Below are 25656 nucleotides of genomic sequence, written 5' to 3'. Positions count from 1 at the left end.
AGAAGCAAAATCACACAGCCCATGGCCGGGTGAGCCGAAGTGTTAGGGGGAATCCAGTGTCACGTGTTCCCAATTGCTGGTCATGACCTAACGGTGGGTCATGGTGTCAATTTAGTGGGTCAAAAAATAGGAACACACACACACACACACACACACACACGAGTGACTAGGTGAGTGTAAGGACTGTTTCACATCATTGTGTGTGCCAGAACTCCCAGTAAAATGCATCTCTCACTGTGGTTCTCCAGCAAAAAGGTTTACAAAGCCCTGATGCAGTTCACCTTACAGACGAGGCCCTGGGTGTCCAGAGGGGCAGTGACATGCCCAAAGTCACACGGTGGCAGAAACAGACCCTGAGTCCCCTGGGTCTGACATGGGACCCTTCAGCCAGGAGTCCACTAAAAAGGATGGAGGATCCCTTAGCAAATTCTGGTTTAATTTGGATTGTGGTGACGGGAAGCCAAAATAGACAAACTCCAAACTCCTTTTGTCTGCACCTAGCTAACTTTGGCAAAATTGGAATCTAAATTGTCAAGCTCTGGCTGGTGTTGCTCAGTGGATTGAGTGCCAGACTGTGAAACTAAAGGTCACAGGTTCGATTCCCAGTCAGGGCACGTGCCTGGGTTGTGGGCCAGGTCCCCGGTTAGGGGCGTGGGTTGGGGATATGCAAGAGGCAACCATATCTCTCTCACAAATTGATGTTTCTTTCCCTTTCTCTCCCCCCTTAAACAAACAAATAAGTAAATAAATCTAACTTGGTAACTTCAACTGGGTGCTCGCTAGATTTAGGGGCAGGAGCACCAGGAAGGTACTTGGAGGTACCGTCCCATTCCAAACCTGAAGAGCACGCCCAGGAAAGCCCATTGCCCGTCCTCCCTGGGCCACAGTATGACTTTCTCTTCATTTATCAGTAACTCAGCAAGCACTTCTGAGGCCACACAGGGCACTGGCATGGTTCTAGACACCACCCACTCAGCATATTTGCTGTAATGAGGCTCACGCTCTCATGGGGTGAGACAGACACTAAAACAGAGGCAAGCAAGCTTGTAAGACAGTAAGTGTTACACAGAGGCTAGCTGGTTGGCTACGTGGGGTGTCCGGCCAGCGAAGGCCTCTCTGAGAGAAAGAGGAGGCAACTCCTGCAGGAGAGAGTGCACAGAGGAGGAAAGAGCTGGTGCAAGAGCCCTGGGGTGGAATGCGCTTGAGGTGCCTCCTGCACGGTCAGTGTGGCCAGGCTGAGCGGCCTGAGAAAGTCCCACAGGTGAGCAGGGGCCAGATTATTCAGGGACAATGGTTTTTTATTTCATTCTACACTTGAGGGAAAACTTCTGCAGGATTTTAAGCAAGTGGATATAAGGAGTTAAGGAAGTGGTAGAATTTCCTAACCTGCAGACGGTAAACAGAAAGTGCCTAATAATCACTTGTTGGTTTGAATCACACGAGAAAACCTCTCTCCATCCACCGGGGAAGAGAGAGTAGAGGGAAGGGACAAGGGGGAAAGGTCAGAAGTCAGCAGTCCCAACCACGAAGGGTACTGACCGTGGGAGATCCAGGTGCTCCACCTGCCAGGCTTTGTCCTCCAGCAGAGACATAAAGATGAAATTACACAGAGGAGGGGCCGACAGGGTGGGGAGTGGAGACCATAAAACCCCTGAAGTGATTCTACACCTTTTTCCCGTGGGGAAAAAAAGCTTTTTGGAAAAGGCTGTAAATTTTTTTTACACCAACCTCATAAAAATGACATCGGTGCATTCTCAAATTAGACCCATTAAAATGAAAACCAGCAACGCACAGACACAGACGGGCCCACGTGGTGGGAGACACTCGGCCCGGGTGCGCCCCCAGATCTCGGGGCCCCTCCCCGCCGGGGCCTCCTCTCTGCAAGCAGCAGCCTTCGCCTGCTTCAGGGCGAGAAGAGACCGGCGACTTTCAGCCACGTGCCACGGCACACCGGTGCGCCACAAGAACTTAGTCGGGGGCACTGATCTCCTTTCCCTCAGACTGTCAAATAAATAAATGACAACAGCCAACACAACAACAGCCATCTGGTGTGAACAAAATTATACCTATTTTTTGTTAGATTGGCAAAGAATTTAATATATTTCTTGGTGTACTGCAGAATTTTAGTAATTAGATTATGTGTGCCACAAGCTGAAAAAGGCTGAAAATCGCTGGAATGGACCAATGAGCCCAACAACACTGAGAAGGGACGGGTGTACCTCAGAGAGGCCCCCAGTGGCCACGGCTCTCGGACCCCGTGGGCTCAGCACCCAGGGTGGCCAGTGCAGCCCCCTGGGGCCAAGACCAGCTGGGTGTGGGAGGGGGTGCTGGGAGAGGCCAGGCCTGTGAGTTTGGGGTGTCCAGAGGCACTGAGTTGGGTGTCAGAAGACGCTGGAACATTGAGGGCAATGGTGGTGGGGTGCATCCCTGCATGCCCCTGCGTCGCCCCCGCTGGCTGCTCGCTACCTCCCAGGCGGCTGCCCCTATCTGTGGGCTCACAGGAAGTGGGTCTTGAGGAAATCTGGGTGCAGCACCACTGTGAGCCCAGCCACCGCCCTCACACCAGCCACTTCCACAGGGGCAGGATTTAGAGGGGGGCCTGCGGGGGCAGGCGGGTCTCTTCTCAGAATAAAGGTGCTCCTCTAGGAGACCCACTAACTCACCCCCGAGGGTTGGCCCTGGGGTGCAGCCCTCCCCACTTCAATCCCTCTCCCTCAGAAGAGGAAGCATTCAACGCTCCCTTTCCCCAATCCCCAAACTCCTGATCAGTAAGGACAAAACCTCTGGCATAAAAGGGGGCTTAGAGAGGAGAGAAAACTCAGAGGTCTTAAAATTTCACATCGAAAGGGAAGGCTGGTGGTAGAGTGGGCTGACCACTTTCTGGTCCCCCCAAAAACGGAGGCCTGGGGACCCCTTTCCCAGCCTTGGGCCCTCTCTTCTACCTTCCCCTGCCCTCTTCCTGGAGCCCCCTCCTGGGGAAACTTCCCTTTTCCTTGGACTGGGAGGCAGAGTAAACCAGGCTGGGTACAAGAAGGCGGAGCTAAGGCCCTCCCTCCCGCTGGTCCTCGCACAGCTCAGCACCCTCTTTCACCTGACCCCCACGCCCAGGCCCAGCAGGAAGGAACGCTTTCTCAGCCTCCCCCTGCAGTTGTGGGGAGGGGCTGCCTGGCCGAGTCTGCCCTCTGAGGAGCCTGGCCCCGCATCCCCGCCAGGCCCCCAGCACCTCCTGGGGAAGGGGTGCATTCTGTGGGAATGAAAGAAAAGGAGAGAAGGTGTGGGACCACATGTGGAAGAGCAGAATCTGGGGCATGAGGGTGGGAGTCCCACAGACTGAAAACGTGGGCCCCAGACCTAAAACTAAAGACAACTGTAGATAGTGTGTGTGAGGTGGGGGGGTGCTAATTCACCCCTGAGGCCTCCCCTTCCATCCCATCCCCCTAAATAGTTTGGGCAGAGGAGAGCCAGATGGAGGAGGAAAACGAAAATCTTTCCATTCTTCTTCCCCCCCCTCACCCCTTTCCCTAAACCACCCCCATCATCTCTTTGGGGGGGGGGGGTGAGTTAAAAGCCCATTAAAGTGCAGACCCCCCCCATCACTCCCCACCCCAACCCTTTTGAATCTCCTCACAGGATGTGCACAGGGTGGGATTTGGCCCCGGTTGCCACAGCAACTGCAGTGGGAGTTCCCAGAGGCTAGGCAACCCCCCTGTGACCCTCGCTGACCTGTCACCCGCATAACCTGAGGACAATAGGAGTGCGGCTCTGGAGGCCCAGGACCCCTTTCAGCGCAGCAGCCCCGCCGGCAGCTCTGCCGTCCCCACTGGGCCTACTCAGCCCTCCCGGCCCCAAGTCCAGCTCTCCGTGGCCAGAGCACCCAGTTGGCACACACTTCTCCCAGCTCTCACTGCCCCTAATAGAGAGCCCATAGGGTCCTTGTGCAATCCCTGAGGAAACCCCCAAACACTGGGAACATTTTCATACAGGTGAAATTAGATTAAAATAAAAGCCAAGGGCAACCTTCAGAGAAAAAAAGCCATCAGAGGGGAACTATGGGGGGAAGGCAAGGAGGAAGGGCTTTGCCCTGGTGAAGAAAGGAGATTGCTGGGCAGCTGGTGTGACTGCGGGGCTTGGGGTACTTACTCTTTAACAGCAGCTGGAGAAGCCCCAAGTCCAGCAGGCCAACAGGGCCCCTGGCGCAAACTAAGCTTGGATGCGCGTCTGCTGAATGAACGAGTGCACCAAGGCCTACCACCCTCCCCACGCGTTTTTCACAGGGTATTCTCCGTGAGAGGGTGGGGTCTGAGACTCTGTGAAAGGCCTGGGAGAGTGGATGTGGCGTGGCTGGGAGGCAGAGTAAACCAGGGGGGTTATAGAAAGGGGGGGGCTGAGGCCCTCCCTCCTGCTGGTCCTCTCACAACTCAGCCCCAATAAGGGTGTGGGGAGGGGGGAGCAGGAAGCTAGGGCGTTGATTGTCCCAACAAGGCAGCCAGCTAGGGACCCTTTCTCCACCAGAGGGGCCTGGCAGCCAGGCGATGTGCGCCCCCAACCCCGCCCCCACCCCCGCCCCAGCCTCTGTTTAAACAGGCTCCGGCCTGCTGTCGCATGGAAACAAGCGCCTGCTTCTGTTCCAAAGTGACGTGGCTGCCCTCTTCAGCACTGTTTGTTTCGGCCTAAAGTCCTGTCACCAGTCTGACTTCTGACTTGCCCTGTTTATCTCTCCCTCTCCCCTCTGTCAACTCATTACTCCCACAGGCCAAGCTTGCATTTCCAGGGCTTGTTTACCCAAAGCAGAGGGACAGGGACCGAAAGACAGAAGGACAGAGGGGGAGGACCGGTGTGCCGCCACAGACCCCACCCCCCCAACCTCCTTCCCCTGCAGTGGCTACTCAGGGCCATCGACAGTGTTGCTGCTGTTTGTCTGTCTTCCGAGCCCTTTTAGATTGGGAATGGTGTGCTTACATTCACGCATCGGCAGACATTCATATAGCACCTACTATGTTGCAGGCCCTGCTCCCTCCATTTCCTAAAGGGGCTGTGTGAGTGGCAGGAGCAAAAAGGAGGCTGTGCTGAGAGCCCTGAACTAGGATCTGAGGTCTAGCTGCAGCCTTTGCCATGTCACCTGGACTAGTCCAAGCCACCCCTGGCTACCCCCTCATCCGTGAAATGGGAACACTGAAACTCCTGGACAATTAAATAATGCAACGTGAGTGAAAGACCCAAAGCATCCAATGGGCACAAGGTGTTTGTTTGTTTGTCCTTGAAGGACTTCCTGGTTGGGGCTGAGAGGGAGGAGTAACCCATCAGACCAGGCTCTGTTTCCTACGGTTGGGTTAGATCGGGTTAGATCGCAAACAGTCAGGAACATTTGCTGGGGCCGTGGGGGGGGGGTGGGGGGGGAGGAAGTGTTACCCCGGAAGCCTCCCCAAAACCTCACTCGTATATTGGGGGGGTGGGAGGATGGCCTCCAGACTGATTTCATTTTAATTGAAAATTTTGTATTTTTAATTTTGCAGGGCTCTTTTCATAGTTTGGAGCCAACAAAACCTTTTTTAAGTCTCAAATATTTTCCTTGGCCCCGGGCACTACGCCCATAGTGAGCCCGAATGGATAAAACAGCCCTCTGCCTGCCTCCACATCTCCACCCCAGTTTATTTGTGAAACAGATACAGGATTTTCCAGGACTTTGGGATAGTCCCCAAAACAAACAGGAGTAACTGGGACGTGGAATACAGACAGTAAAACATGGCATGTGTGCAGCGCAGCACGGAGAAACCTGATCGGCACAGACAGTTCCGTCCCTCCCCACCCACCCCGCGCATCCCCCCAGTTATCCAGATATCTGCTCGCCCTTCGCTTCAGTTTTTTAAAGACATTTCCAGTTTCATGTTTTTCCCGCCCACCCCCCACTCGAAACTTTTCATTGCCCTGTCTGCACAGAAGTGTGGGAGGGGAAGCTGGCCATACAAAATGGGTGGCCTTGGAGCCTTCTGGCGGGGTGTGGTTTGTTATTATTTTGATAAGGGGCAGGATTTTGCCCTTTGACCTTCTGTCCCCAGTAGATGGCACAGGCGCTGTGCGTCTCTCCCCCAGAGATCCTGCTCAGGAAGGCTTGAGAGATGCCAGAAAACTCCCGAGGACCATCTTCCTGAGGAAAAGAGATGGGCCCTTTCTGTTCGGGCCTCCACTGCTTGGGAGAGGAAGTGATTTTGAAAGCCCTTAGCTCTGTTCATATCCACAGCCCACGCGTATACGGGTTTCACACCCAAACTGCACCTGATCCTAACAACCCGGTACTTGAGGCAACAAGAAGGACGAGGCTTAGGGAGGCCCAGTACTCGGCCAAGGTCACACTAAGGGGCAGGCCAGGACTCAACCCGGGGTTGTTCCATTCCTGTGTTAGTGCTGGCTGGCCTGCTCAGCGCAGGGTGCCCAGCTTCCGACCACGCTGCTTGCAGTCTGACCTCAGGCTCCAAGGAATGTGGTAAGAAAGGGCCCCCAGGGGCTATGGTGTGGGGGGAGGAGCCCCAGCGTGACCCTGGGAGACGACCGGAGGGCTTAGTACACACATCTCTGCGCTCGAGGCAGGGGTGGGGGCACGGATGGCAGGGGCAGGCAGGACCTGAGTTTTCCTCATTTCTGGCAGAGCCCCCAAGGGCCAGTGCTACCAGCAGTGACTCGAGGAGCAGGGAGTCAAATAAAAGAAGCAGACGCTCAAGGCCAGGCTGGCTGGGCCGGTTCCCCTGAACTCGTCAAGCACGATTCTCGCTGTCTCCGGGGTGGGGCTGGGACCTGGGGCCCCTGTTCTGTCATCGACCAACCAGGCTCCCCACCCTAGGGCCTCTTGATCTGCAGAAAGGTTGGTTTTGAACTCCTGAACTCTGCAATTCAGGATGGGAACGATGCAGGGGAAGAGAGAAAGTGGATTCAGACAGGGGTTCCCAGTCTGAGCCCTAAAAATGGAGGCCTGGCTTTGCCTCTGATCCTTGGCCTTTTCCCAGCTGCATTGGCCCCTGGTAGCTGGAAATTTAATCTCTGCACAGCTTGGGTCAGGGGCCCAGGCAGAGGTGGGGTTGGGGATGGGGATGTTTTACAATACAAATAACGTGGAGATATCCCCTATGTGCACATCTCACCCCCTTTCCCCAGTGAACACACTCTTAAAATGAGGACCTTTCCCCACCCGGTTCACTTAGCCAGTGTGCAGGAGGAGCGCCCAGGTGCCCGCCCTTCCACATGCACACCCTCAGGACTGCTTCCCCAGTCTGTCTGGGCTGGTGGGCAATTTCTGAGGCTGTTCTAAGCTCTATGATCTCAGGACCCAGAGTCCCACTTCTGTCTCTTGAAAGTGCAGCTCTACCCCTGAGTTAAGGGGGCCACCAGAATGGGAGGGCTCAGAGGGAGTCCCTGGAGGCTGGACCTTCCCAAGACTGTTCAGATGAAGCTGCTTGGCCCTGAGCAGTGGCTCCAGGAGGCCAGAACCGAGTGGGAAGAGGCCCGGTGTGCCCCTCCCCCAAAGAGGGGCGCCAGCTCCTACCTGTTGCTGCTGGAAGTGCAGCAGATCCGCAGGGCTCATCTCGCCGTTGCTGTCTGCTCCCGCCGCTGCGTCCCTGCCCGCACCGCCTCCAGCAGTGCCCGCAGCCCCGGCCCCGCTGCCGCTGCCACTGCCATCGGCCTGCCCGGAGAGGCTGCCCACACCGTTCTGACCAGACGGAGCTGACCTGATTGTCTCCGAGGCGGATTCCACCATCATGTCGCTCTAGCGGGACCTGGAGGGGGAGGAGAGACATGGGGGGAGGGGCTGAGGCTCCAAAATAGAAGGGTAGGGCACGTTCTACCCACGATAGCAACTGATGCCCCTCAACAAACCCTACCCAACACCACTGCCTAACGTCCCCACCCCGGTCCCGGGGCATGCCCTCCTCCTCTTCAACTTCCTGGGGGCTACTTCTGGGACTCCTCCTGGGGTGCAGCCTCTCCCAGTGTCATGCTCCCCTAGGCCCCAGTAAGAGGCAGCTACAGACTGAAGGTGCACCCCCAACCCTGGACTTTTCCTTGACTGGACTTCCAGAAGACCTCTGCAGAGCAAGGGGGGAAGCAATTCCTATGCCCCCCCCCCCAATCTGTTTTGGCCTCTCCATCCAGGCCAGGGCTTGAGAGCCCAGGGGAGGAGAGGGGCAGGGGTGCTGCAAGGACTTAAAAGCAGTCAGGCTATTCAGTGCAACTCACTACATAGCTGTGCGCCCCCTCCCCCTTGGCACGAACAGCTGTAATGGCCTTCGAGTTTGTTCTCCTAGGTGGGGAGTTCCCTCAGGGCAGGGGTGTCCTTATAGAGTCTCTTTCCCCAAAGCATAGCTGCCCCAATGTTTGTTCCATAGCAAGAATGGCTGCCATTTGTCCAGCAGCTACTGGGAGCCAGACTCAGCGTGGCGGAGCTGTGCAGTGAAGGCTGCTGCGGTCCCCCTCCTCTGACCGTCCATTCTAAGGCTGCAGGCTAGGGTCTGGCCCAAAGCAGACACTCACTCAGTACTATTTTGTCTCTACGGGTCCATGATTCCTAATCACAGGAACTGTGAGAGTTATCATCCTGACTTGACAGATGGGGAAGCTGAGGGTCCAGAGTCTGGGGATTTATGGAGGCAAGGAGTCAAGGCCTGAATCCTATACCCTCTTCCCCCAACCCCAACTGCCCCCCAAGAAGTGGTAGAAACATCCCCAGAAAGAGAGAGGATATGTTTGGGAGTATCAAGGATAACAGGGAGGAAAGGAGGCCTGAGCTTCATTCTGCAGCTTATGGAGGTCTCACGGTTTCAGGGGCCTGTACACACGGTGTGTGATGGGGGAGGGGGCTTTAGCTCGCAGAGCAGCTCTCAAATTCTGGGGTGTCTCCAACTATCCCCCAAAGCTCCTTGAGAGGCACATGGATTTCAGTGAAACAGGACACAGCTGGTAACCACCACTGATCTTCAGCGCATGTCTTAAACTCCCTAAAACTCAGTTTCCTTGTCTGTGGAAGCAAATAAATCCCAGCCTCCTCGAGTCCTGTAAGGAGTAAGTAAAACAACATATGCAAACCACATAGCAGAGGAAGCTCCAATCAACCCCTTTTTCACGTGCTCTATTTTTAAGAGTAAAGACCCTGAGACTCAGAGAGGTCAAAGACTTGGCCCAGTTCACACAGAGATCAAGGGCAGAAGCCACACGAGCAGCTACCTGGGGTCTGTGGAAACCAGCCAGTGTTCTTCCCTCCCTTCTGGATTCCCTTTTAAAGCAGACCCCACAACCACGGGGTCTCTCTGACCCAAAAGGCACCAGACAGCCTTGCAAGTAGCAGATGAGAGAAAGTGCTGGAAGAGACTGGATTATCTCCCTACTTCCTCCCCAGAGTGGCAGCTCCCAAGAGCACTCCTACCTCCAAATTCTCTCCTTGCACCTCAGGGAGAACTCTTTCCCCCTCACTCTACTGGGTCTGTTTTCTCCCTGCTGGGAGCACAACCAGTTGAAGTGAGAGTATCGGGGGATGGGACAGACAGCTGCTAAGGGTCCATGGGGAGCCCACCAGTTCATAGGTGTGCCACATCATTGCTTGACGGTCCCTCTGTGACTCTAGGTCTCTCTGTCCCCGTGGATCTGTGTGGCTTGCTCTGTGAACCTGTGCTGCGGGAATGTCCCACATTTGTATATTTCTCTGTGTGATCCTGAGGAACATTTCTCTTGTGCCCCACTCCAGCCCCCCAGCCAAATGCCATTCCCACTATTGGGTTCCGAGGAGCTGGGCCAGGGGCGAGGGCGAGGGTGAGGTTGGGGGCGATGGTTCGGAAGAGATTGAGCGCTCAGTCTCAGGCCTTAATGGCCATGTCAGCCAGAGGGCCAGTGGCTGCCAAATGATGGATGGGGTGGGCGCCATCCTCCACCCACCAGAGCACAGGGCTCCGGCCCTGGCCCCCCTCCCCCCAACCACCCACCCTGATCCCTCCCAGCAGCTTACATAGCACCTTCCCCCACTCCAGCCTGGGCCCCAGCTACATGAGGGGGATGGGGAGGCAGCGGGAGCCCACTCTGCTCTCCCTCTCCCCCAACACTGGCCCTGCTGGGGGTGGAGAGCAGCTGCCTGCCCTGATTCCAAGTCTAGCTTCTCTGAGATCTGAGAACTCCTGGGCCCCAGGGGACAAAGACCAAAGCCTCAGGGGTGTGTGTGCACAGGAGAAAGGAAGGAGAATCCAGCAGTTACTTTCCTGGGGTAAGAATGAGGGTCCCCCCCCCCAACTCTCTCTCTCTCTCTCTCTCTCACACACACACACACACACACACACACAACATAAAATTGTAGATCAGACAGCAAGTTTGGAAAAAAGAGAGAAAAAGGAGGATGCAAACAGAGGTGTCCCTTTTTTTTTATTGGGGGGTACATAGCGACACCCATTGAACAACATAATTGCCGAGATGTGGCGTGTAATAATAGCTATTCAAGGGCTGATCATTCATATTAAACAGGGTGAAGCAAGCCTCTCATTTGCATGCTTGAGATTATATGCATTTGAAAAGTCATTTCCGCAGGGTGTATGAATGGCATTAATTCCCCAGTGGCACACTCTGCCCCCTCCTGGGAACCTCACCTCCTTCCATGCTCCTCCTGCAGGCCCACCCCATACCCACTGAAATCTTCAGGGCTGGTGTTCCCAGGGGATCTCTGAACCCTCACCTCTGGCCTGGGACACGTGCCCTCTGAGGATGAGCACACCAGCGGCCTCATGTTTCCTGCTCACCTCTCCACAGGGTGTTGGCAAGAGCACTGGGGTGTTCCCTGCACTGTGGGTAAGCAACCTCTGGGTGCCTGGGGCCAAGCCAGCTAGGGTTGGGGTGGGGTGGGGTGCTGGATGTAGGCCTTGATATCAGTGCCCTGTAACGGCAAGGGTGTGGGGTGTGGCAGAGGAAGCCGGTGTCCGTGAGAACCTGGACCCTGGCTAGAAGAGAAGGCAGAGTCCTGGCTGTCAGGCAGCCTGAACCCAGCCACAACCAGCTGTGAATATTTTGCCTTCCTCCTTCTCTGGGCCTCAACTTCCCCATCTCTACATCCAGAGGTGGTCTTGAGAAGTGTCTTCTGACTTAGAAGCTCCAGGAATAAAAGTCCCTGGTCCAACACGTAGATATGAAGCCACTGTGTTCTAGTAGCTGGAAGACTCCAGTGAGGGTCCATTTGAGTCACAGCTGTGGTCTCTTTCCCAAAGGGCTCCATCCAATGTAGACTTGAGCTCCCTGCTTAGGCACTGGTGGGCAGCAGGCCCAGCACCCTCCCAGAACTCCCCCCTCCCTTCACTCCGCCCTCCACCTCACTCCATCTGCTCCTCCCCCAGTCACCCGTTTCCTCAGCAGAGAGCAGCTGAACACCCACAGAAGAAGAGAGAAAATCCGGGAGTCAGACCGCAATGCTTCAAGGGCCAGCTGTGGGACCTTGGGCAAATCACTGCCCTTTGCCCAAGTTACTGGGCAGTTCTATTTTTTTGCAGCACATATTGGGGTGGGGGGTTAGAAAGTCTTTTTAGGATTCGATAAATTCAGGCCCTCACCCCCCACCTCAGCCTTCCCAAATCCCTCTTCTACCACGTTTTGGGGTGGGGGGAGCAACTGCCGGAAAGTTATTTTAGGTGATCTAGGATTTCTGTCTGGGGCTCTGATCCTGCTCCTAGGCAGGTCCTAGTCTCCCATCTCTCAGGGTTTCCCCCCTTAGGGAGCCAGGGCATCTCAGAGCCTTGGGCCAGGCAGGCACCCCCGCCTTCAGAAGGAAGGAAGGAAGCTGGGTCAAAGCCGCAGCCGCCTCTTCCGCTCTGGGGGAGTCTGTGGGCCGCTGGGGGCTCCCACTTCCCCAGAGGCTCCTGGCCCTTCTAAGAACCCCGGCGGGCAGGCGCACAGTTAAGGGACTCCTCAGAACTCGTCTGGGTCCGCCTCGTCTCTGCCTGGCCGGAAATGACGAGTTCTACTTACCTTGGGACCAAAGGGAGGACCCAAAGGCTTGGGTGCTTCTGGAGGAGGGGAAAAAGGATGGGGAGCCCTACCCGTGGAGAAACCTTTGTGCCTTTTCCGCGGGCCCATATGGTGTAAGAGAGTATTAATTACCGTAGCTTTTTAATTAAAAATCGCTTAATCTGAGCCGTAACATTTGCCACGACACCCTGCGCCTCGCCGCGAACCCGCACCGCCCGCCCTGCCAACTCATCAATTAATTTTTATTGACGTTTTCTTCCCCAAACAGGCACAATACCAGGGTTTTCCAATTAACACCTCCGCGATCTCTAATTAGTGCAATTAACAGACTGATGGATGCCCGGAGTTTACCCGCGAGCGAGCGAGGGAGGGAAGGAAGGGGCGGGGCAACCCCCAGCGTGCTCTCTGGGCGCCAGTCTAGAGGGCGCACGTGCAGGCGCGCAGCTGGAGGGGGCGCACTCCCAGCTCTTTAGGAAGCATGGAGGGTGAGGGTGTGACTACGGGTAACCTGTATCTGGTAATGGTGGTGGTTTGAGTTGAACTAAGGAGACACTGTTTCCAGCCCCCAGAAATCTATACTCTAGCTGTGAAACTAGTTGAAAGCCTGAGACTAAAAGTTGGAAAATCTGGCACCTAGCCCTAGCTTTATCACCAACTTGCTGTGTGACTTGGACCAAAGTAACCGCCCCCCCACATTTTTCTCCTGTGGATATTGGGGAAAATTGGACTAGATGTAGCTATTTATAATGTATACCCCTGTCAACTTCCAAAAAAGATTGTGCAGCAGACTGCCATAAAAGACAGATTAAGATTCTTAAAATATCATGGGGTGGTAGGAAGGGAGAATAAATGGACCAAAACCTTAAGCTAGAAGATGTCAAACTTGAACGCACAGAATCCCGTTGGAAGGCTTGTTAAAACACAGACTGCTGGGCCCCGGGCCTGAGAACTGTCATTTCTAAAACATTCCCAGGTGATGCTGATGTTGCCTGTCCAATGCAGAAAGGGGTGGGGCCCCAATGATGAGCACTGACTTGAGTTATGAGCTTCCTGGTGGCCAAAACCAGGGGATCCACCTCCAAGACCCTCAGTGAACATGGACTGAGTGCCTGATTATGCCAAGCCCTGAGGGTCTATCTGCAGGAAATGGAAATGTGACCCCTGCCCTGTGCCGGCTTACAAAAGTCAAAGAAGCCAGTGCGGTGGTGTCCTAAATGCTTTGAGGGCAACTGGTAATGATGGAAGTCCTATTCCCACTCCCCTTTATTTTTGCTGAGTAAATCTGGCATTTGTCTTCTTGAAAGTTTTGCCACTAACAGAGTTTGGGCCATGAACAAAGTCATTCTTCTCTCTCCTCCAGTGTCTGGCCAGGAGCACATTTCACCAGCAACGACCCTTCATTCATTCATTGGTTCAACAATTAAGCACCTCCAGTGTGCCAGGCTCTTATATGCAGACCTGAACAGAACACAGGCTCTGCTCTCCTGAGCTTGTGTTCCCATGGGGGTGGGGGGCAGGTGATAAGTAAGCTCAAATAAGATAAATTCTATCAAATGTGATTACAGAGAATAAACAGGGCTCTCTAACTTAAATGGAAGGGAGCAGGCCAGGCTTCCTTTTTGAAGGAAGAACATTCATGCGTAGAAACGAAGGGTAAGAAGGTACTGGCAAAGTGTCTGTTGAATGCAGGGGAAACAGCACATGTAAACTCCTTTCTTACGAGAGGTCACCGGTTTCAGAGTTTTCCAGTGCATACATGTGGGCACCACACAGAACAGAGCACGAATCCACTATATACTTTCTTTCTCTTTTCCTTCCCTTCCAGCTATCCTGACATCAGATCTTTCTTGTGTCAAGGGATATAAAGCAGAGGTCTTTTCAGACTAATAAGCACTGATGTTACAAGTAACTGAAGGATGCTTCCCAATCTGTCATCCAAAGGCCCGGGGACCCTCCCCCCACCACCAACCCCCCAGTTCAGCTCAGGGGCCAAAGCCCACTGGCTTCATGCTGCCAGGTAAGAGGACGGCTCGGGCAGCAGCCTCTCTTAGCCTTGGCCTTCCCTAGCCAGCCACTCATTTGCCATTCTACCTGCTGACCCTTCTCTGGTCTCTTACGACCTCTGTAGTGAGAACACTGAGCAGTAAGGTCACCCGTCCGAGCCTTCGGTTCCTTATTTGTCACATGGGGCTAATACCAATAAACCTCCCTTTCAGGGGTGCTGTGCTATCAAAGAAAATACACTGTGTGAAGGTGTTCCAAAAAGGGTAGTAACTATGATTATGGGGGCACAGAAGATCCTGCTACAACCCAACTCTGAGTGGGCTGTGGTTTAAAAACGGATCCCAGCCCTCGGTTCAGCACGTGAGGAAAGTAAAGCAGGGCCCGAGGGTTCGAATGTCCCTGCAGCTCAAAGTGGGGCCCCGACCTAGAGCGGGGTCGTGGGCCACGTGACTACTTAGCTCTCTGAGTGGGCCAGTAGTGTCTCTTTCCCAGCAGATGGGGCTCCCTGAGTTCCAGAAGCTTAGTCCCTTGTGTGGGTAGGAGGCTAGCAGCCCAGGTTTCTCTCTGCTCCCACTTCTGCCTGACAGTCTCACTAAACGACACCCTGGGAGTTACCTGCCGCGTCTCCAGGAACCATCTAAGGCCTCTTCTTACCAAAAAACATCAGGCCTGAAATGCTCAGTGGACGTGGCAGGGTGAAGACAGCCTCTCTGAAAGGCTGCAGCAAGCCGGATTTGGAAGGTGGGCCCCCATCCTGCGCTGTCTGTTCCAGGTTCTCTCCCAAGTTGCAAATAACTATTTTCTAATCATAAAAATAAAAACCATCTTGGTAGAAATTTTTGAAGAAAAAAAAAACAAAGAAAAATAATTAGTACCCATAATTCTACCACCCAGGGAGCTAGCCCTGAGGACCCGCCCCTTCCAGTCAGCCCACTTTCACTCTCTTGGCATATAAACATTTAAAAAGTGAAACTGGGGTCATAATCTGTACATGGTTTGAATTTTCCTATTTTTCCACTCACCACTTACTATCATAACCATTTCCACATGACATCAAATATTTTAAGCAACAGTTTTTAGTGGCCACATAGTTGCTCAAATGGGCTGCATGTTCCAGGACTTATTCAGCCAGTCCCCTAGAGCTGGACATCCTGACTGTTACCTACTTTTTTAGTATGTCTCTGCAATAAACACCCTTGTGCGAACAGAAGACACTACACATTTCTGACTATTTACTTAGCACATGTATTTGAAAGGCAGAATTGCATATTTTAAGGCTCTTGATACATTTATTCCCTAATTGATGTCATAAAACGTGTAACAATTTTGCCCTCTCTTCAGTAATGTGCTACATCTGAACCACTCAGCTTTTTAGAGATTTACCTCCATTCCCTTCTCCTTCTCCAGAAGATTCTCAGATCCTGCATAAGGCATTCAAAATCCAACACTACAGACCCTGTCTGATGCGGATGAGTTTACAAGGCACACAGCTGGGTGGCGGGCCTTTGCCTGCAACTGATAGGGGAGTCCTGGGGCCGGGGGCATCTAAAGGTGAATAAAATACAGCCCTTGCCTTGAGGGGACTTACAGTTTGGTGAAGACAGAGACACACTGGCAAACACGGCATTAACAAAAATACCCATACCTAGGTTCTACCCTGGGTCATTTAAATTGGACACTTTGGGGAGTAGGACTCAGGAGTGGATAATTTAAAAAGCTTTTCCAAGTATTCTAAACTTCAAGTGCAGCCAAGGTTGAGAACCTCTGCCCTACAGAACATACAAACTTTACAAATGTTATGTTAAGTAGACACTGGGGGCACTGGGTGCCTGGAGGAAATGAGAGTGCTCTGGGGAAGGCTTCCTGTAGGAGGTGACTTCTGAATTGAGTCATAAGGAAGTAAAGCCTGGGCATACAATTTGTGAATACATTTTATTCCTAACAATAACCATTCCACTCACAGAGTGCCTGATAGTCCTTTCCCATACCCTGTTCCCTCCTCTCTTCTCCACACAACCTGGCACTCACTTTGACAGATGAAGAAGAAACCACATTTTGAAGATGTCTTGACAAGGCCACCTGGCTGCTAAGAGGCTGAGCCAAACTGAAACCCAGGCTCTTCTGACTCCCAAACCAGTACTCTCCTCCCAACCCCACCCCCCCACCCCCTGCACTCAGATCCGGCACAGCCCTGAGGGTGGTCACTCTGGCATTTCCCTGGAATCTGAACGGCCACCACCACCATCCCTCAGTTCACTTATCCCTGGCTCCAGCGACAAAATGTTCCCAGCAGGCCCTAGCAAGGTGGCCTCCCTCAATACTCCTTCCTAGTACAATGACCAAAAGGAAAAATTAACAATAAGAAAAAAAAAAGAACCAAAGATCCCACTCCATCTCATTAAGAAAGTAAACATAAGAGCCATCTAAGTGTCTAATTAAGCTTCTAATTAGTCCCTGCTTGTTACTAATGCAAATTAGATTACTCCGCTTAACTACAGCATGTCCACAACACCCTTGTTAATTGCGGCCTTTTGAAATTAAATTACTCCCTAATTAGCATATCAAAGCCATTGATTCGGAGCTGGGAAAGATGAGGGCAAGAGGAGCGAATGCCAAGTTTGGTTAATCTGAGATGGCTAATTAAATAGTGACGTCTTTTTTGGGGGGAGGGGGGGCTGCTGGTTAAGGGATGGGGGTTACTCACCGATGGCTTGAGTGGCCATCTGGAGCCTGGTTCTGCTAGAGCCGTTGGCACCAGGGGGCTCCTGTGGGCAGAGGAGGGGCTCCAGCCAGCCTGGGCCACATCACTGGGACTGGCCCTCTCTGGGACCCTGGCTGCTGTGCCCAGCCTGGACATGCCCTGGCCCTTCCCTTTGTCTCTGAAATGATATCTAGGCGTGGCTCTCACAGGGATCTTGGGTACCAACTTAGGGGAATCCAAAACACATCCACATTTGAATCTGCAAGCTTCAGTACCCTTCCACATACCTCTCTCCCTGTTCCAAGATGAGTTCTGGAAGCATTACTTCTACCTCATTCTTCCCTCGTCCCAACTTGCCATTCTAAGAAGACATTCTCCTCCATCCCCAACAAAATGTATATAAGTTTGGGGGCAGGCTAGAGGGACTCCCCTGGGCAGGGGTGAGCTAGTTTCAGCTTGGAACAGGCCCCTCGAGACACAAGATCCCATAATTCTCTCCCTGGTAGAAAGGAGGAAAAACAACTAGAGACCACCATCAGTTCTTAAGAAGCTATGTGAGAATTAGATTGGGTCAGGAGATGTCCTTAAAGGTCATCTCTGAGCTCTTGTACAAACCCCACACGTGACAGGTAAAATCTCCATGACAGAGTTGTAACCAAAATGCCCCCAGGGCCAGGCTAGTCACCCAGGGAGCCAAGAGAGAAGTGAGTGGCACTCGATCCCAGTCTATCCTTAACCACAAAGAAATGTAGGCTCAGTGCTGACAGCATGAGGGTTTTTAAAAAGGAACCAAGGGGGGATATCTGTGTGACATTTACCATGTAATAAACTTTGTGTGGGCCAACAAATCTTGTAAGGGGTGAAGTCGGTCAGTTTGTGACCTCAGTGCTTCTGTCAAGCATTCCAGAGGGGCAGGTTCCAGTTAGCTGTGTGACCCTGGACAAGTCACATCACCTCTTTGGGCCTGGGTCCCTCACCTGTTAAATGGTAGTAATAAAAGTTATTTTTGGAACAAGGAAGTATATGAACTGGCAAAGCCCAGTTCCTCATTCAGGGTCTGGTGACCACCTAGTTCTACTCTATACCTGCCACAATCTCCTCCCAGATTGGAAAGTCTTCTAGAACCTTCCTCCTTCATGAAGGAGGCAGAGTCCGGGCTTCCAAGTGTCCCTGAAAATACTGAGGGTTTGATCTGCAGATGCCTGACCTGGCTGGTAGGTAGCCAGGAGGTAGGTTCCACACACCCGCACTGCCCTCCCCCCACTTAGATATGCAACACATTTAACAGATTAGCCCAGGCAGGGGCAACAGCTCCTCAATGCCTCTTCTAAAAATGGTAAAGCTTTCACAAAACTCCTGATGGCTGACAGGCCCCTAGCCTGGTCCTTCAATGTCCCCTTTCCCCAACTAGGGTGTGTGTGTGAAGGGGGGAGGCTCTTTGGAGTGTGTCCCCAGACCAGCAGCCCCCAGTTCTGCTCTCCAAGTTCCTCACCAGCAGCTCCTGCAGCACACAGGGTCAGGGTCAGGGCCAAATTCCCAAAGGGTGAGGTTTTGTTGACTTACGGCAGGATCAAACAAGGGCCCAGGGGAGAGGAAGGGGGCCCTCCACAGCTTAGAAAGGGTGAGTGGAAGGCAGTACCCAGCCCACGGGTCTCCATCCACGCCAACTGAGCAAAGGGGCCCAGAGCAGTGGTTTTGTTAGAAAATACGTGAAATTAAAAGCAAGGCAGAAAAGGAGAAATGGGGAGGGCTGAGGGTGTCCCGGTGTGAGGGGGAGGGCAGAGCAGCAACACACAAGGGCCCCGCTGAAGCTGCCTGGCTGAGCTCTCTCCCCCGACGAGATTCAATTAATTGATAACGAGAGGCATCAAATTAATTTCTGGAGGATGTGAGATTCTGATGAAGGGAAATCTCTTCGATGGGGATCGGACGGGAGGGGTCAGATTGTACCCCTTTAATCAGGATGCACTGCCTAATTGGGAAGGAGGGGACTCGCCAGGGCCGTGGAGTCGTCCACCCGGCGCCTCTTTCGGGATGGACAGGAGGCTGAGGGCTCAGGACGCGGTGGGATGCAGTGAAACAAAGGGGAAGTGCGCCGGAGACCTTCAGCTCTCTTCTCGCCAGAAGCCCAACCCTCGGCTGCGGGCAGGGGAGGCCGGGGAGGGGACTTGCGGCGGCTCCCTCACCAATTGTACAGTTAGGAAAAATGAGGCCCAGAGAAGAGACTGTCATGCTTAAGGTGGCAGAGGGGCTGAGAAAGTTGATACAGCGCGCATACTGTGCCCCTCACCAGTGAGCCCCAGACCAGAAACCCGGACCCTGGAAGTCATCCCCGAGCGCGAGGAGGGCAGCATACGGCGTGGAAGACCCTCCATGTGGCTAAAAAGCAGAGGCCAGGCAGTCTGCGCCTCCTCGCTCCCCTCCTCCTCCTCCTCCGGCGATCCCTGGAGCCCCAGGCACTGGGCAGAGTCGGTCCTCACCCGGCATTCTATGGTGGGGGGCAGTGGGCTCAGGTGTGGGAGACCGTAGGAGCGTGTTGCCAACCGCAAGGACGCGCTCACAGAGGCGCAGGGAAACGCTGGCAGGGCTAGCAACCCAGAGTGAGTGCGCCCAGCCGGGGGAGAGCCGGTAGCCCTGGCTCTTCCGGAAGCTTCCTAAAGGGATTCTTCCGCGTGGACCGACTCTGCAGCACCCACCGCCCCCGCCAACCCCGACACAGCCGACCAATCTCCTGACTCCCATCTAGAGATGCGCAAGCCTCCGGAAGCTAGGAAGGTCTCCACGCTTAGCACTCGCTCTCCAAGCACTCCGGCAGCCGCCACTCTCTCCATCTCCTGTAAATCCCGACATTCTCATCTCTCCCAAAATTTCTTCCCAGCCTCAATCGCCCTTTCCTTCCAGGGTGCAGACGCACCTTTTGCCCAGGGAACCCCTGAAGGAAAGGAAATACATCACTACCCTTTCTTGGACTAACTTCTTTAGGCCTGTGTCTCCAGGAAGTGCGGGCTCAGCTGAGGAACCTTCTGACTCAGGAAACAAGGACAGAAGCCCCCTCACCTGTCCCCCTGCCAGTCTCTTCACACAGCCCAGACTTCCTGAGGGATCTCCAGGGGCCAGTGTAGGCATCCTGTCGCCGCTGGGGAGTATCAGGAGCAGAACAGGCCTCCAGTCTCCAAAAGATTTGTGCTGGGGCACTGGCTCCATTTCCAATTCTCCAAGTTGCAAGCCAAGCTACCCCTTGGTAAACCTCTTCACCCAAACCCTCTAGTACACACTAAGCTCCACAGTGTTTGTGGAATGACGAGGAGGGGTCTCTGTCTCCATTCTGGGTGGCCATCACTTGTCCCCCCTTCACTGTGGTGGGAATTCTGGGTAACTTTCACCAGTTCACCCTGCCTATTCTGAACAAATGCCAAAGGGTCACTATTCTACACGCTCCACTTTGTTTTTGTTGGAGGAAAACCCACCATCTCACACCCTCCCACCCCCACCTGCCTTTGCAGGGCAGCACAGGTGCCATCAGAAATTCCAAGTGGGAGAGAAAATAGGTACCCGTGTTCTGCAGAACCCATGGTCCCACTCACCCTCAGGTGCCAGCCCAGGAGGCGTCAGTTGGACAGAGGATGGGGCACAGGGAGAGGGGCAGAGCTGCTGGGATGGGGACACAGGCCGTGTGGTAGGACCAGGGCTGGTGAGAGGAAAGATGCAAGGCTGCACCGGGCAAGGGGCAGCCCAGGGAAGGCACAGACCACACCGAGGGGAGGGAGGGCACCATCGGCCAGGCCCCACGCCCTGTGGCCTATCCAAATGTGCGCCTTTCGTGTGGAGAGCTCTTGATTTCTAGCTCAGGTGTGCCCTGAGTCCAGGCGCCAGGTGGGGCCCAGGCCACGCTGTCCACTCATCAGCACCGCATGGCAGGCCACAAGGCTGGGAGTGAAGTTTCCCCGCTGGGATTCCAGCTTGCAGGGACTGGCAGCAGGGAAGGTGTGTGTTTTCCTTTACGTAGGGAACCTGGGAAGGCCATGCTGAAAGAGCCAGCGACTTCAGGCTCAGGGGAAGTTTCTTTTTGCTCTTTCGAGATGATCCATCCAGGGTAGGTACCAAATTGATCCAAGACGGACTGCCACGCTTGTATTCCAGGAGGCTGTGAAGTTTGGTTTTCAAACCACAGAAGTCTCTCTCTTTGGAGAGGTGGTGCTGCCAGCCGTTTTTCCTCCTCTGGGTTCTGGGGAACTATCCCTCCCGTTTTTGTCTCCAGGAGGACCTTAGGAGGGCCGGGAGACAGGGGGACAGCTGCACATTCCAGGGTCATGGGCAGAGGGGTGGCCCACACCTGAGCTTGTGGGTCTGTGGGAGGGGGGGTTAGTAGGTCCCCCATACCCTAGTCTCTGCCCCCCCCCACACACCCAGCAGAGGCTCAAGCCCTACTGGTTGCACTGGAACTTAGAGGCACCACTGTTTCAGTCCCTGCCCTGTGCAACTGCAGTCAAGCTGCTCCTCCTCTCTGGGGTCCGTTTTCTCACTCTATAAAATGGAGGACAATGCTCGAGCCTTGCCAGCATCCAGGCCATCGTGCCGGGACTGATAATAAAAGCCACTCGTTGGTCAGCACTACCAGGCGCCAGGCACTGTGCTAGGTTCTTTACATCTGCTCTCCCATTCGACTCCCAAACAGGCTCTAAACAGGTATTATTGCCCTACTTCACACACACAGAAAACTGAGGTTACAGGAGCTTAATTAAGTTGCCCAGAGTCCCATCACTACCGGCAAGTTCCTAAGCTTTTCCCACTCTGGCCCATGTTCTGCCCTGGGGAGGCCCAAGTTCTTTGCCCTGGGTTCCAGAGTTCTGGAACCAAGTGGGAGGAAGGCATTCCATCCCATGGAGCCTTGGAACCCTGTCACGAACGGTCCCTGCCTTTCCTTGGTCTGGGAAGCCAGGGGAGTCGTAAGATCCTGAAGGAAAACTATGCCGAGTTCCTTGGATGGAAGGAATGATTATTTTGCAGTTCAGGCTATTAGAAAAGTAAAGACATTGTGCCTGCTTGGGATAGGAGTGGAAGGGCTTGCATTTCAGCAGAGAGACAGGAAAACCACCAAGGCCGTGGGCCGGAGATGGGTCGGGAGGTAAGTGAGGAGGGTGCAGCTCTAGGTGCGGCAGAGCAGGGAAGGCTTCTCAGGGAGATGACCCTTCCCTCCCCCAGCACCTCGCACCTCTCTCCTAAAACAGACCTCCTACTCCCACCGTCCTCTCCCTGCGTGGTGTCTCATGTGTCTCTCCTACCCTGACACGTGGGGTCCAGAGAGCAGACCTCAGCCTCCACTGCTTGGGCACTCCAGTGCCCAGCCTGGTACCTGCCCAGACAGAGTAGGGACTCAGCAAACATTTGGGGAATTACTGGATCAAAGAAAGCACCCCCCAGCCCCCCTGCTTTCCTCCCCACTAAGGAAGAGGTGTGTTTGGAGTAGGGGCCCAGCAGGATATGCACATTCCTGGCAAGAACGGACCTACCTGCCGGCAGCCAGAAAGGAAGTTTCTGGCCAAAGGCAGAGAAAAGGGGGTGGGGTAGGGGTGTGTAGGTGTAAGGAGGGCACCTACACAGGGGGAAAAATAAAAGGAAGACAGAAAGAAAACAGGGGCAGGTTCTTTTGCAAGTTGGGCCCAACCTGCCCCTGCACCAGCATTCCCCAGCACTGTTGTAAGGCCTTTCTCTCCCCGGGGCTCAGGGGTTCCCCAACTCTGTAACTCCTGGGAAACCTGCCCAGGACTGCAAGGACAGAAAACCCCACCCAGGGGCCCGGTGCTTAGTGCCAGGAGAGAAGGTTACCATGGTCTCCCACAACTTAGTGTCAAGGTGGGGGCCAGGGTAAGGCCGTGATCGAAGGGTCCAGCAGAAGAGGTTCGGGTTCAGACCTTGGTGAGATCCAGGGTGTGTGCAGGAGATAGGGCACCCACAGTGCCACTTCCTGTCCATGACACCTTGCCCCACTGACAAGGGTGGGAGTGACACCAGAGGGGGAGCCCCCCAAGGCACAGCCCTGCTTTTCTGAGGCTTAGATCTGCGGTGCGGAACAAGCAAGCTCCCCAGGTGCTCCCAGTTCTCAGCCCTCCCTCCAGCCTGCCAGGTGACAAAGAGCCCCAGAACCCGGACATGACAAAGTTTCTCAAGTTTAAAACAAAACAAAACAAAACAAAAAACAAACAAACAAAAAAACCCCAAGCCTGCAGACTTCCCCTTCCTGGCAGTGGTTGGGGTTGGGCAGGGTTTGTCTGGGGCAGGGGCTGTTTGAGGCAAGGGGTTCCCCTTCCCCCAGAGTGGGTGGGACAGCTCAGCCTTCTGTCCTTTGGGGCCCCTACACCCACCCACTGGCTCACCAGGAACACCAAGGGCTTGGAATGCCCAGCACCCACAAGGTTCAGTCCTCATTCTCCGAGGAAAATGAGCTCCTGGGTTCAAATTCTCAGTGTGGTGGTCTCCATGATCGTGTTCAGTGGGACTATGTATACCCTCCCCAGGCTGCAGGCCGTACTGCCCACCCTGCTGCTCCTTCTTTCTGTGCGGGAGAAGGGGGCACCGGGCCCAGCCTCAGGCTCCACTCCCAGCTGCCCCTCAAGCTTCATTCCCCTGGTCCTCAGTTCCAGACCCAGCGCAGTTCGAAGGGGACAATCCAGGCGGGGGGTTTAAAACAACATATGAAGGCGCAGAAGTCCAAGTAAAAACCCGCGTTGGCCAAAATGCTCCTGGGCTTTCTTAGGGACCGCGAGGAAGGCAGCTTCAGACTTGCTCCTCTGCCCGCCCCCACCCCCACCCCCACCCCCTAAACCCTGCTCCAGGCTCCGAGGACAACCGGCAGCGGATCCCTGCGCTGGGGTGCCAGACACGCGGTGATCTCCAGACACCTTAAACCCCAGGCGCCCAGCGAAGGAGGAAATCGGCCAAGCCTGGGTTAGGAGCGAGACGGGGTGCAGAAGGAACAGCCGGGTGCTCCAGCGCTCAGGGTCTCCGCAACCCCATCCCCTCTCCCCCAAGCCTAGAGAGTCCGAGTGGGGCGCCCGCGTGTTCGCAAGGTCGCTCCAGCTGGAGCGGCGGGATCTGCAGCCCTTGGGGCCGCTGCCCCAGAATCCGCGTCCCGCGAAATCACACGGTCCTTCGACGGGGAGGCGAGGACCCCAAGTCGCCCCACCTTCTGGTGCCACGGGTTTTGTCCAGGCTCAGCCCAAGTCAGTTTGGCGTTGATCGGGAGTGTGGGCAGCAGTGCCGCGAGGTGACCGCGGGTCCAAGAGAGAGGTCTGTCGGGGCTCGTCCGCAGGAGACACTGAGTCCTCAGTCTCCCTCCTCAGGGTCCCGCTCGGTCACTCCGGGGCACTTTCCGGCGGGGCCCTGAACCTGCGCCCCCCCCCCCCCCCCGCCCCGTGCAGGGTGAGGCAGGGGGTTCTCCTTGAACCGGGCGAGAGACGGTCTCGGCCAGGTCAGTGCCCCCCTCTCCAGCATCAGCGCACAAAATCACAGGGGCGGGTTCCAGACGCTCCCAAGTCCCCAAAGAAGTTTTTCCGCTCGATATCCGAGCTGACCGAGGGATGGGCGAAGAGACTGGCCCCGGAGCCTTCCAGGTGCGATCTCGACAAAATGAGCCCCCCTCCGCACCCGAGGCGACGCGGCTGTCGCGACCGCGACTCCCCCATCTGCCTCGGCTAGTCTTGGGGAGTCCTGGACAGACTAGGGCTGGAAGAACTCACTTCCCCATTTCCCTCCCCAGCTCAGGAAAGTCCGCGTCGGGAAGTACTCTTTGTCTGACTCGGGGCGGGCGGGGGTGTCGCGCCCCCTTACACCCCGTTCCCAGCGGTCGGACCCGGAGGGGGCGGGGCCCGGATTCTTGGGGAAGGGCGGGCCGCGGTAGCCTTTCCAGCCCCCACCCCGGCCGACCTCCGGCTGCCCCCACCCCAGCCCCCCGCCGCCGCCGCCGCCGCCTCCGCCGCCGCGCCGGAGCCCCCACCTGTTCCCAACGCAGCTTGGGGCCGCGAGGGCCCGGCCCCGGGTGTCGCGCCTGCGCCGGGTCAGGGCGCAGCAGCCGGCCCTGGCTGGAACAAAGTGTGCCGGCCTGGGCCCGGCTCCTCCCGGCGTGGCTCCGGCGGGCAGTTTGCAAACACAAAGTAAGCCAGCGAGCGGGCGAGTAGGAGCGCGAGCTCGGGAGTTGGTCTGGTCGCCGGCCCAGCCCCCACCCCGCGGCCACGGGCTCGGCCCGCCACCTACCTGTCCGGCCCGGCCGCTCCGTGCGGGCTCCGGCCCGTCAGCCCGCGCGGGGCATGGGGCTCGCTCGGGGCGCAGCCCGGGCCCGCCGCCGCCCGCAGGGGCTGCCCCTCCGCGCCGCGCAGCTCCGGGGCGTCCTCCCTCCGCGCCGCGCCGGCCGCCGAGCGCCCTAGCCCCGCCGGGGCATCGCACTTTGTGGGCAGCTCGGCTAGCTCCGGCTGTTCTCCTCCTTCCCGGTCCTCCCGCGACGCTGGTTCGCTCGCTCCGGCGCCGGGCTCCGGGACCCCGGCGTCCCCGCCCCCGGCCCAGCCCTGGTTCCGGCCCGGGCTCCTCCCCGCCGCGCCGCCGCCGCCTGCGCCGCGCCCTCCTCGCAGGATGGGGGCTCCGTCCCGGCCGCCGGTCTCACAGTCCGGTCCGCAGGGGCGACCGACTCCGGACTCCGAGGGGCTGCGACTGAGCCGGGGCTGCGAGCGCCTGCGAGCGGGCGGTGCGCAGGCGGGGCGGGCGGGGGCGGGGAGGCGGGTGGAGGGGGAAGGAGGGAGCGCGCCGCGAGCCTGGGCGGAGGGAGGGAGCGAGTGAGCGGGCGGCGGAGGGAGGGAGGGAGGGAGGGAGGGAGGGGAGACCAACTTCTAGCGCTACCATAATTCGCCTAAAGCAGGTGCAGCAACTTTCACCTAGCGAGGCAGCCGGCCGGGAGCGAGAGAAGACCACGTGGATCAAACTTC

General features: G+C 55.8%; 1 protein-coding gene across 6 annotated transcripts in view; it reads right to left on the bottom strand.

Annotated features, from left to right (window-relative positions):
* Positions 1-25415, bottom strand: part of FOXP4 (forkhead box P4) — a 51862-nt gene extending 26447 nt beyond the window's left edge. For 3 of the 6 annotated variants that reach the window (XM_036024091.1, XM_036024093.1, XM_036024092.1), the window contains exon 1: positions 7535-7750. In XM_036024091.1, coding sequence (XP_035879984.1) covers positions 7535-7750 — 216 coding nt within the window. Of the gene's footprint in view, positions 1-7534; positions 7767-24934 lie in introns of those variants that run through there. The other 3 variants (XM_036024089.1, XM_028508371.2, XM_036024090.1) reach the window with 3 other exon arrangements.
* Positions 25416-25656: the final 241 nt, after the last annotated feature.

The sequence above is a fragment of the Phyllostomus discolor genome, chromosome 4 (assembly GCF_004126475.2).
Source record: "Phyllostomus discolor isolate MPI-MPIP mPhyDis1 chromosome 4, mPhyDis1.pri.v3, whole genome shotgun sequence".
NCBI classification, from domain to species: Eukaryota; Metazoa; Chordata; class Mammalia; order Chiroptera; family Phyllostomidae; genus Phyllostomus; species Phyllostomus discolor.
The sequence above is the reverse complement of the archived record's forward strand: the minus strand, read 5'-3'. Positions and strand labels throughout refer to the sequence as shown.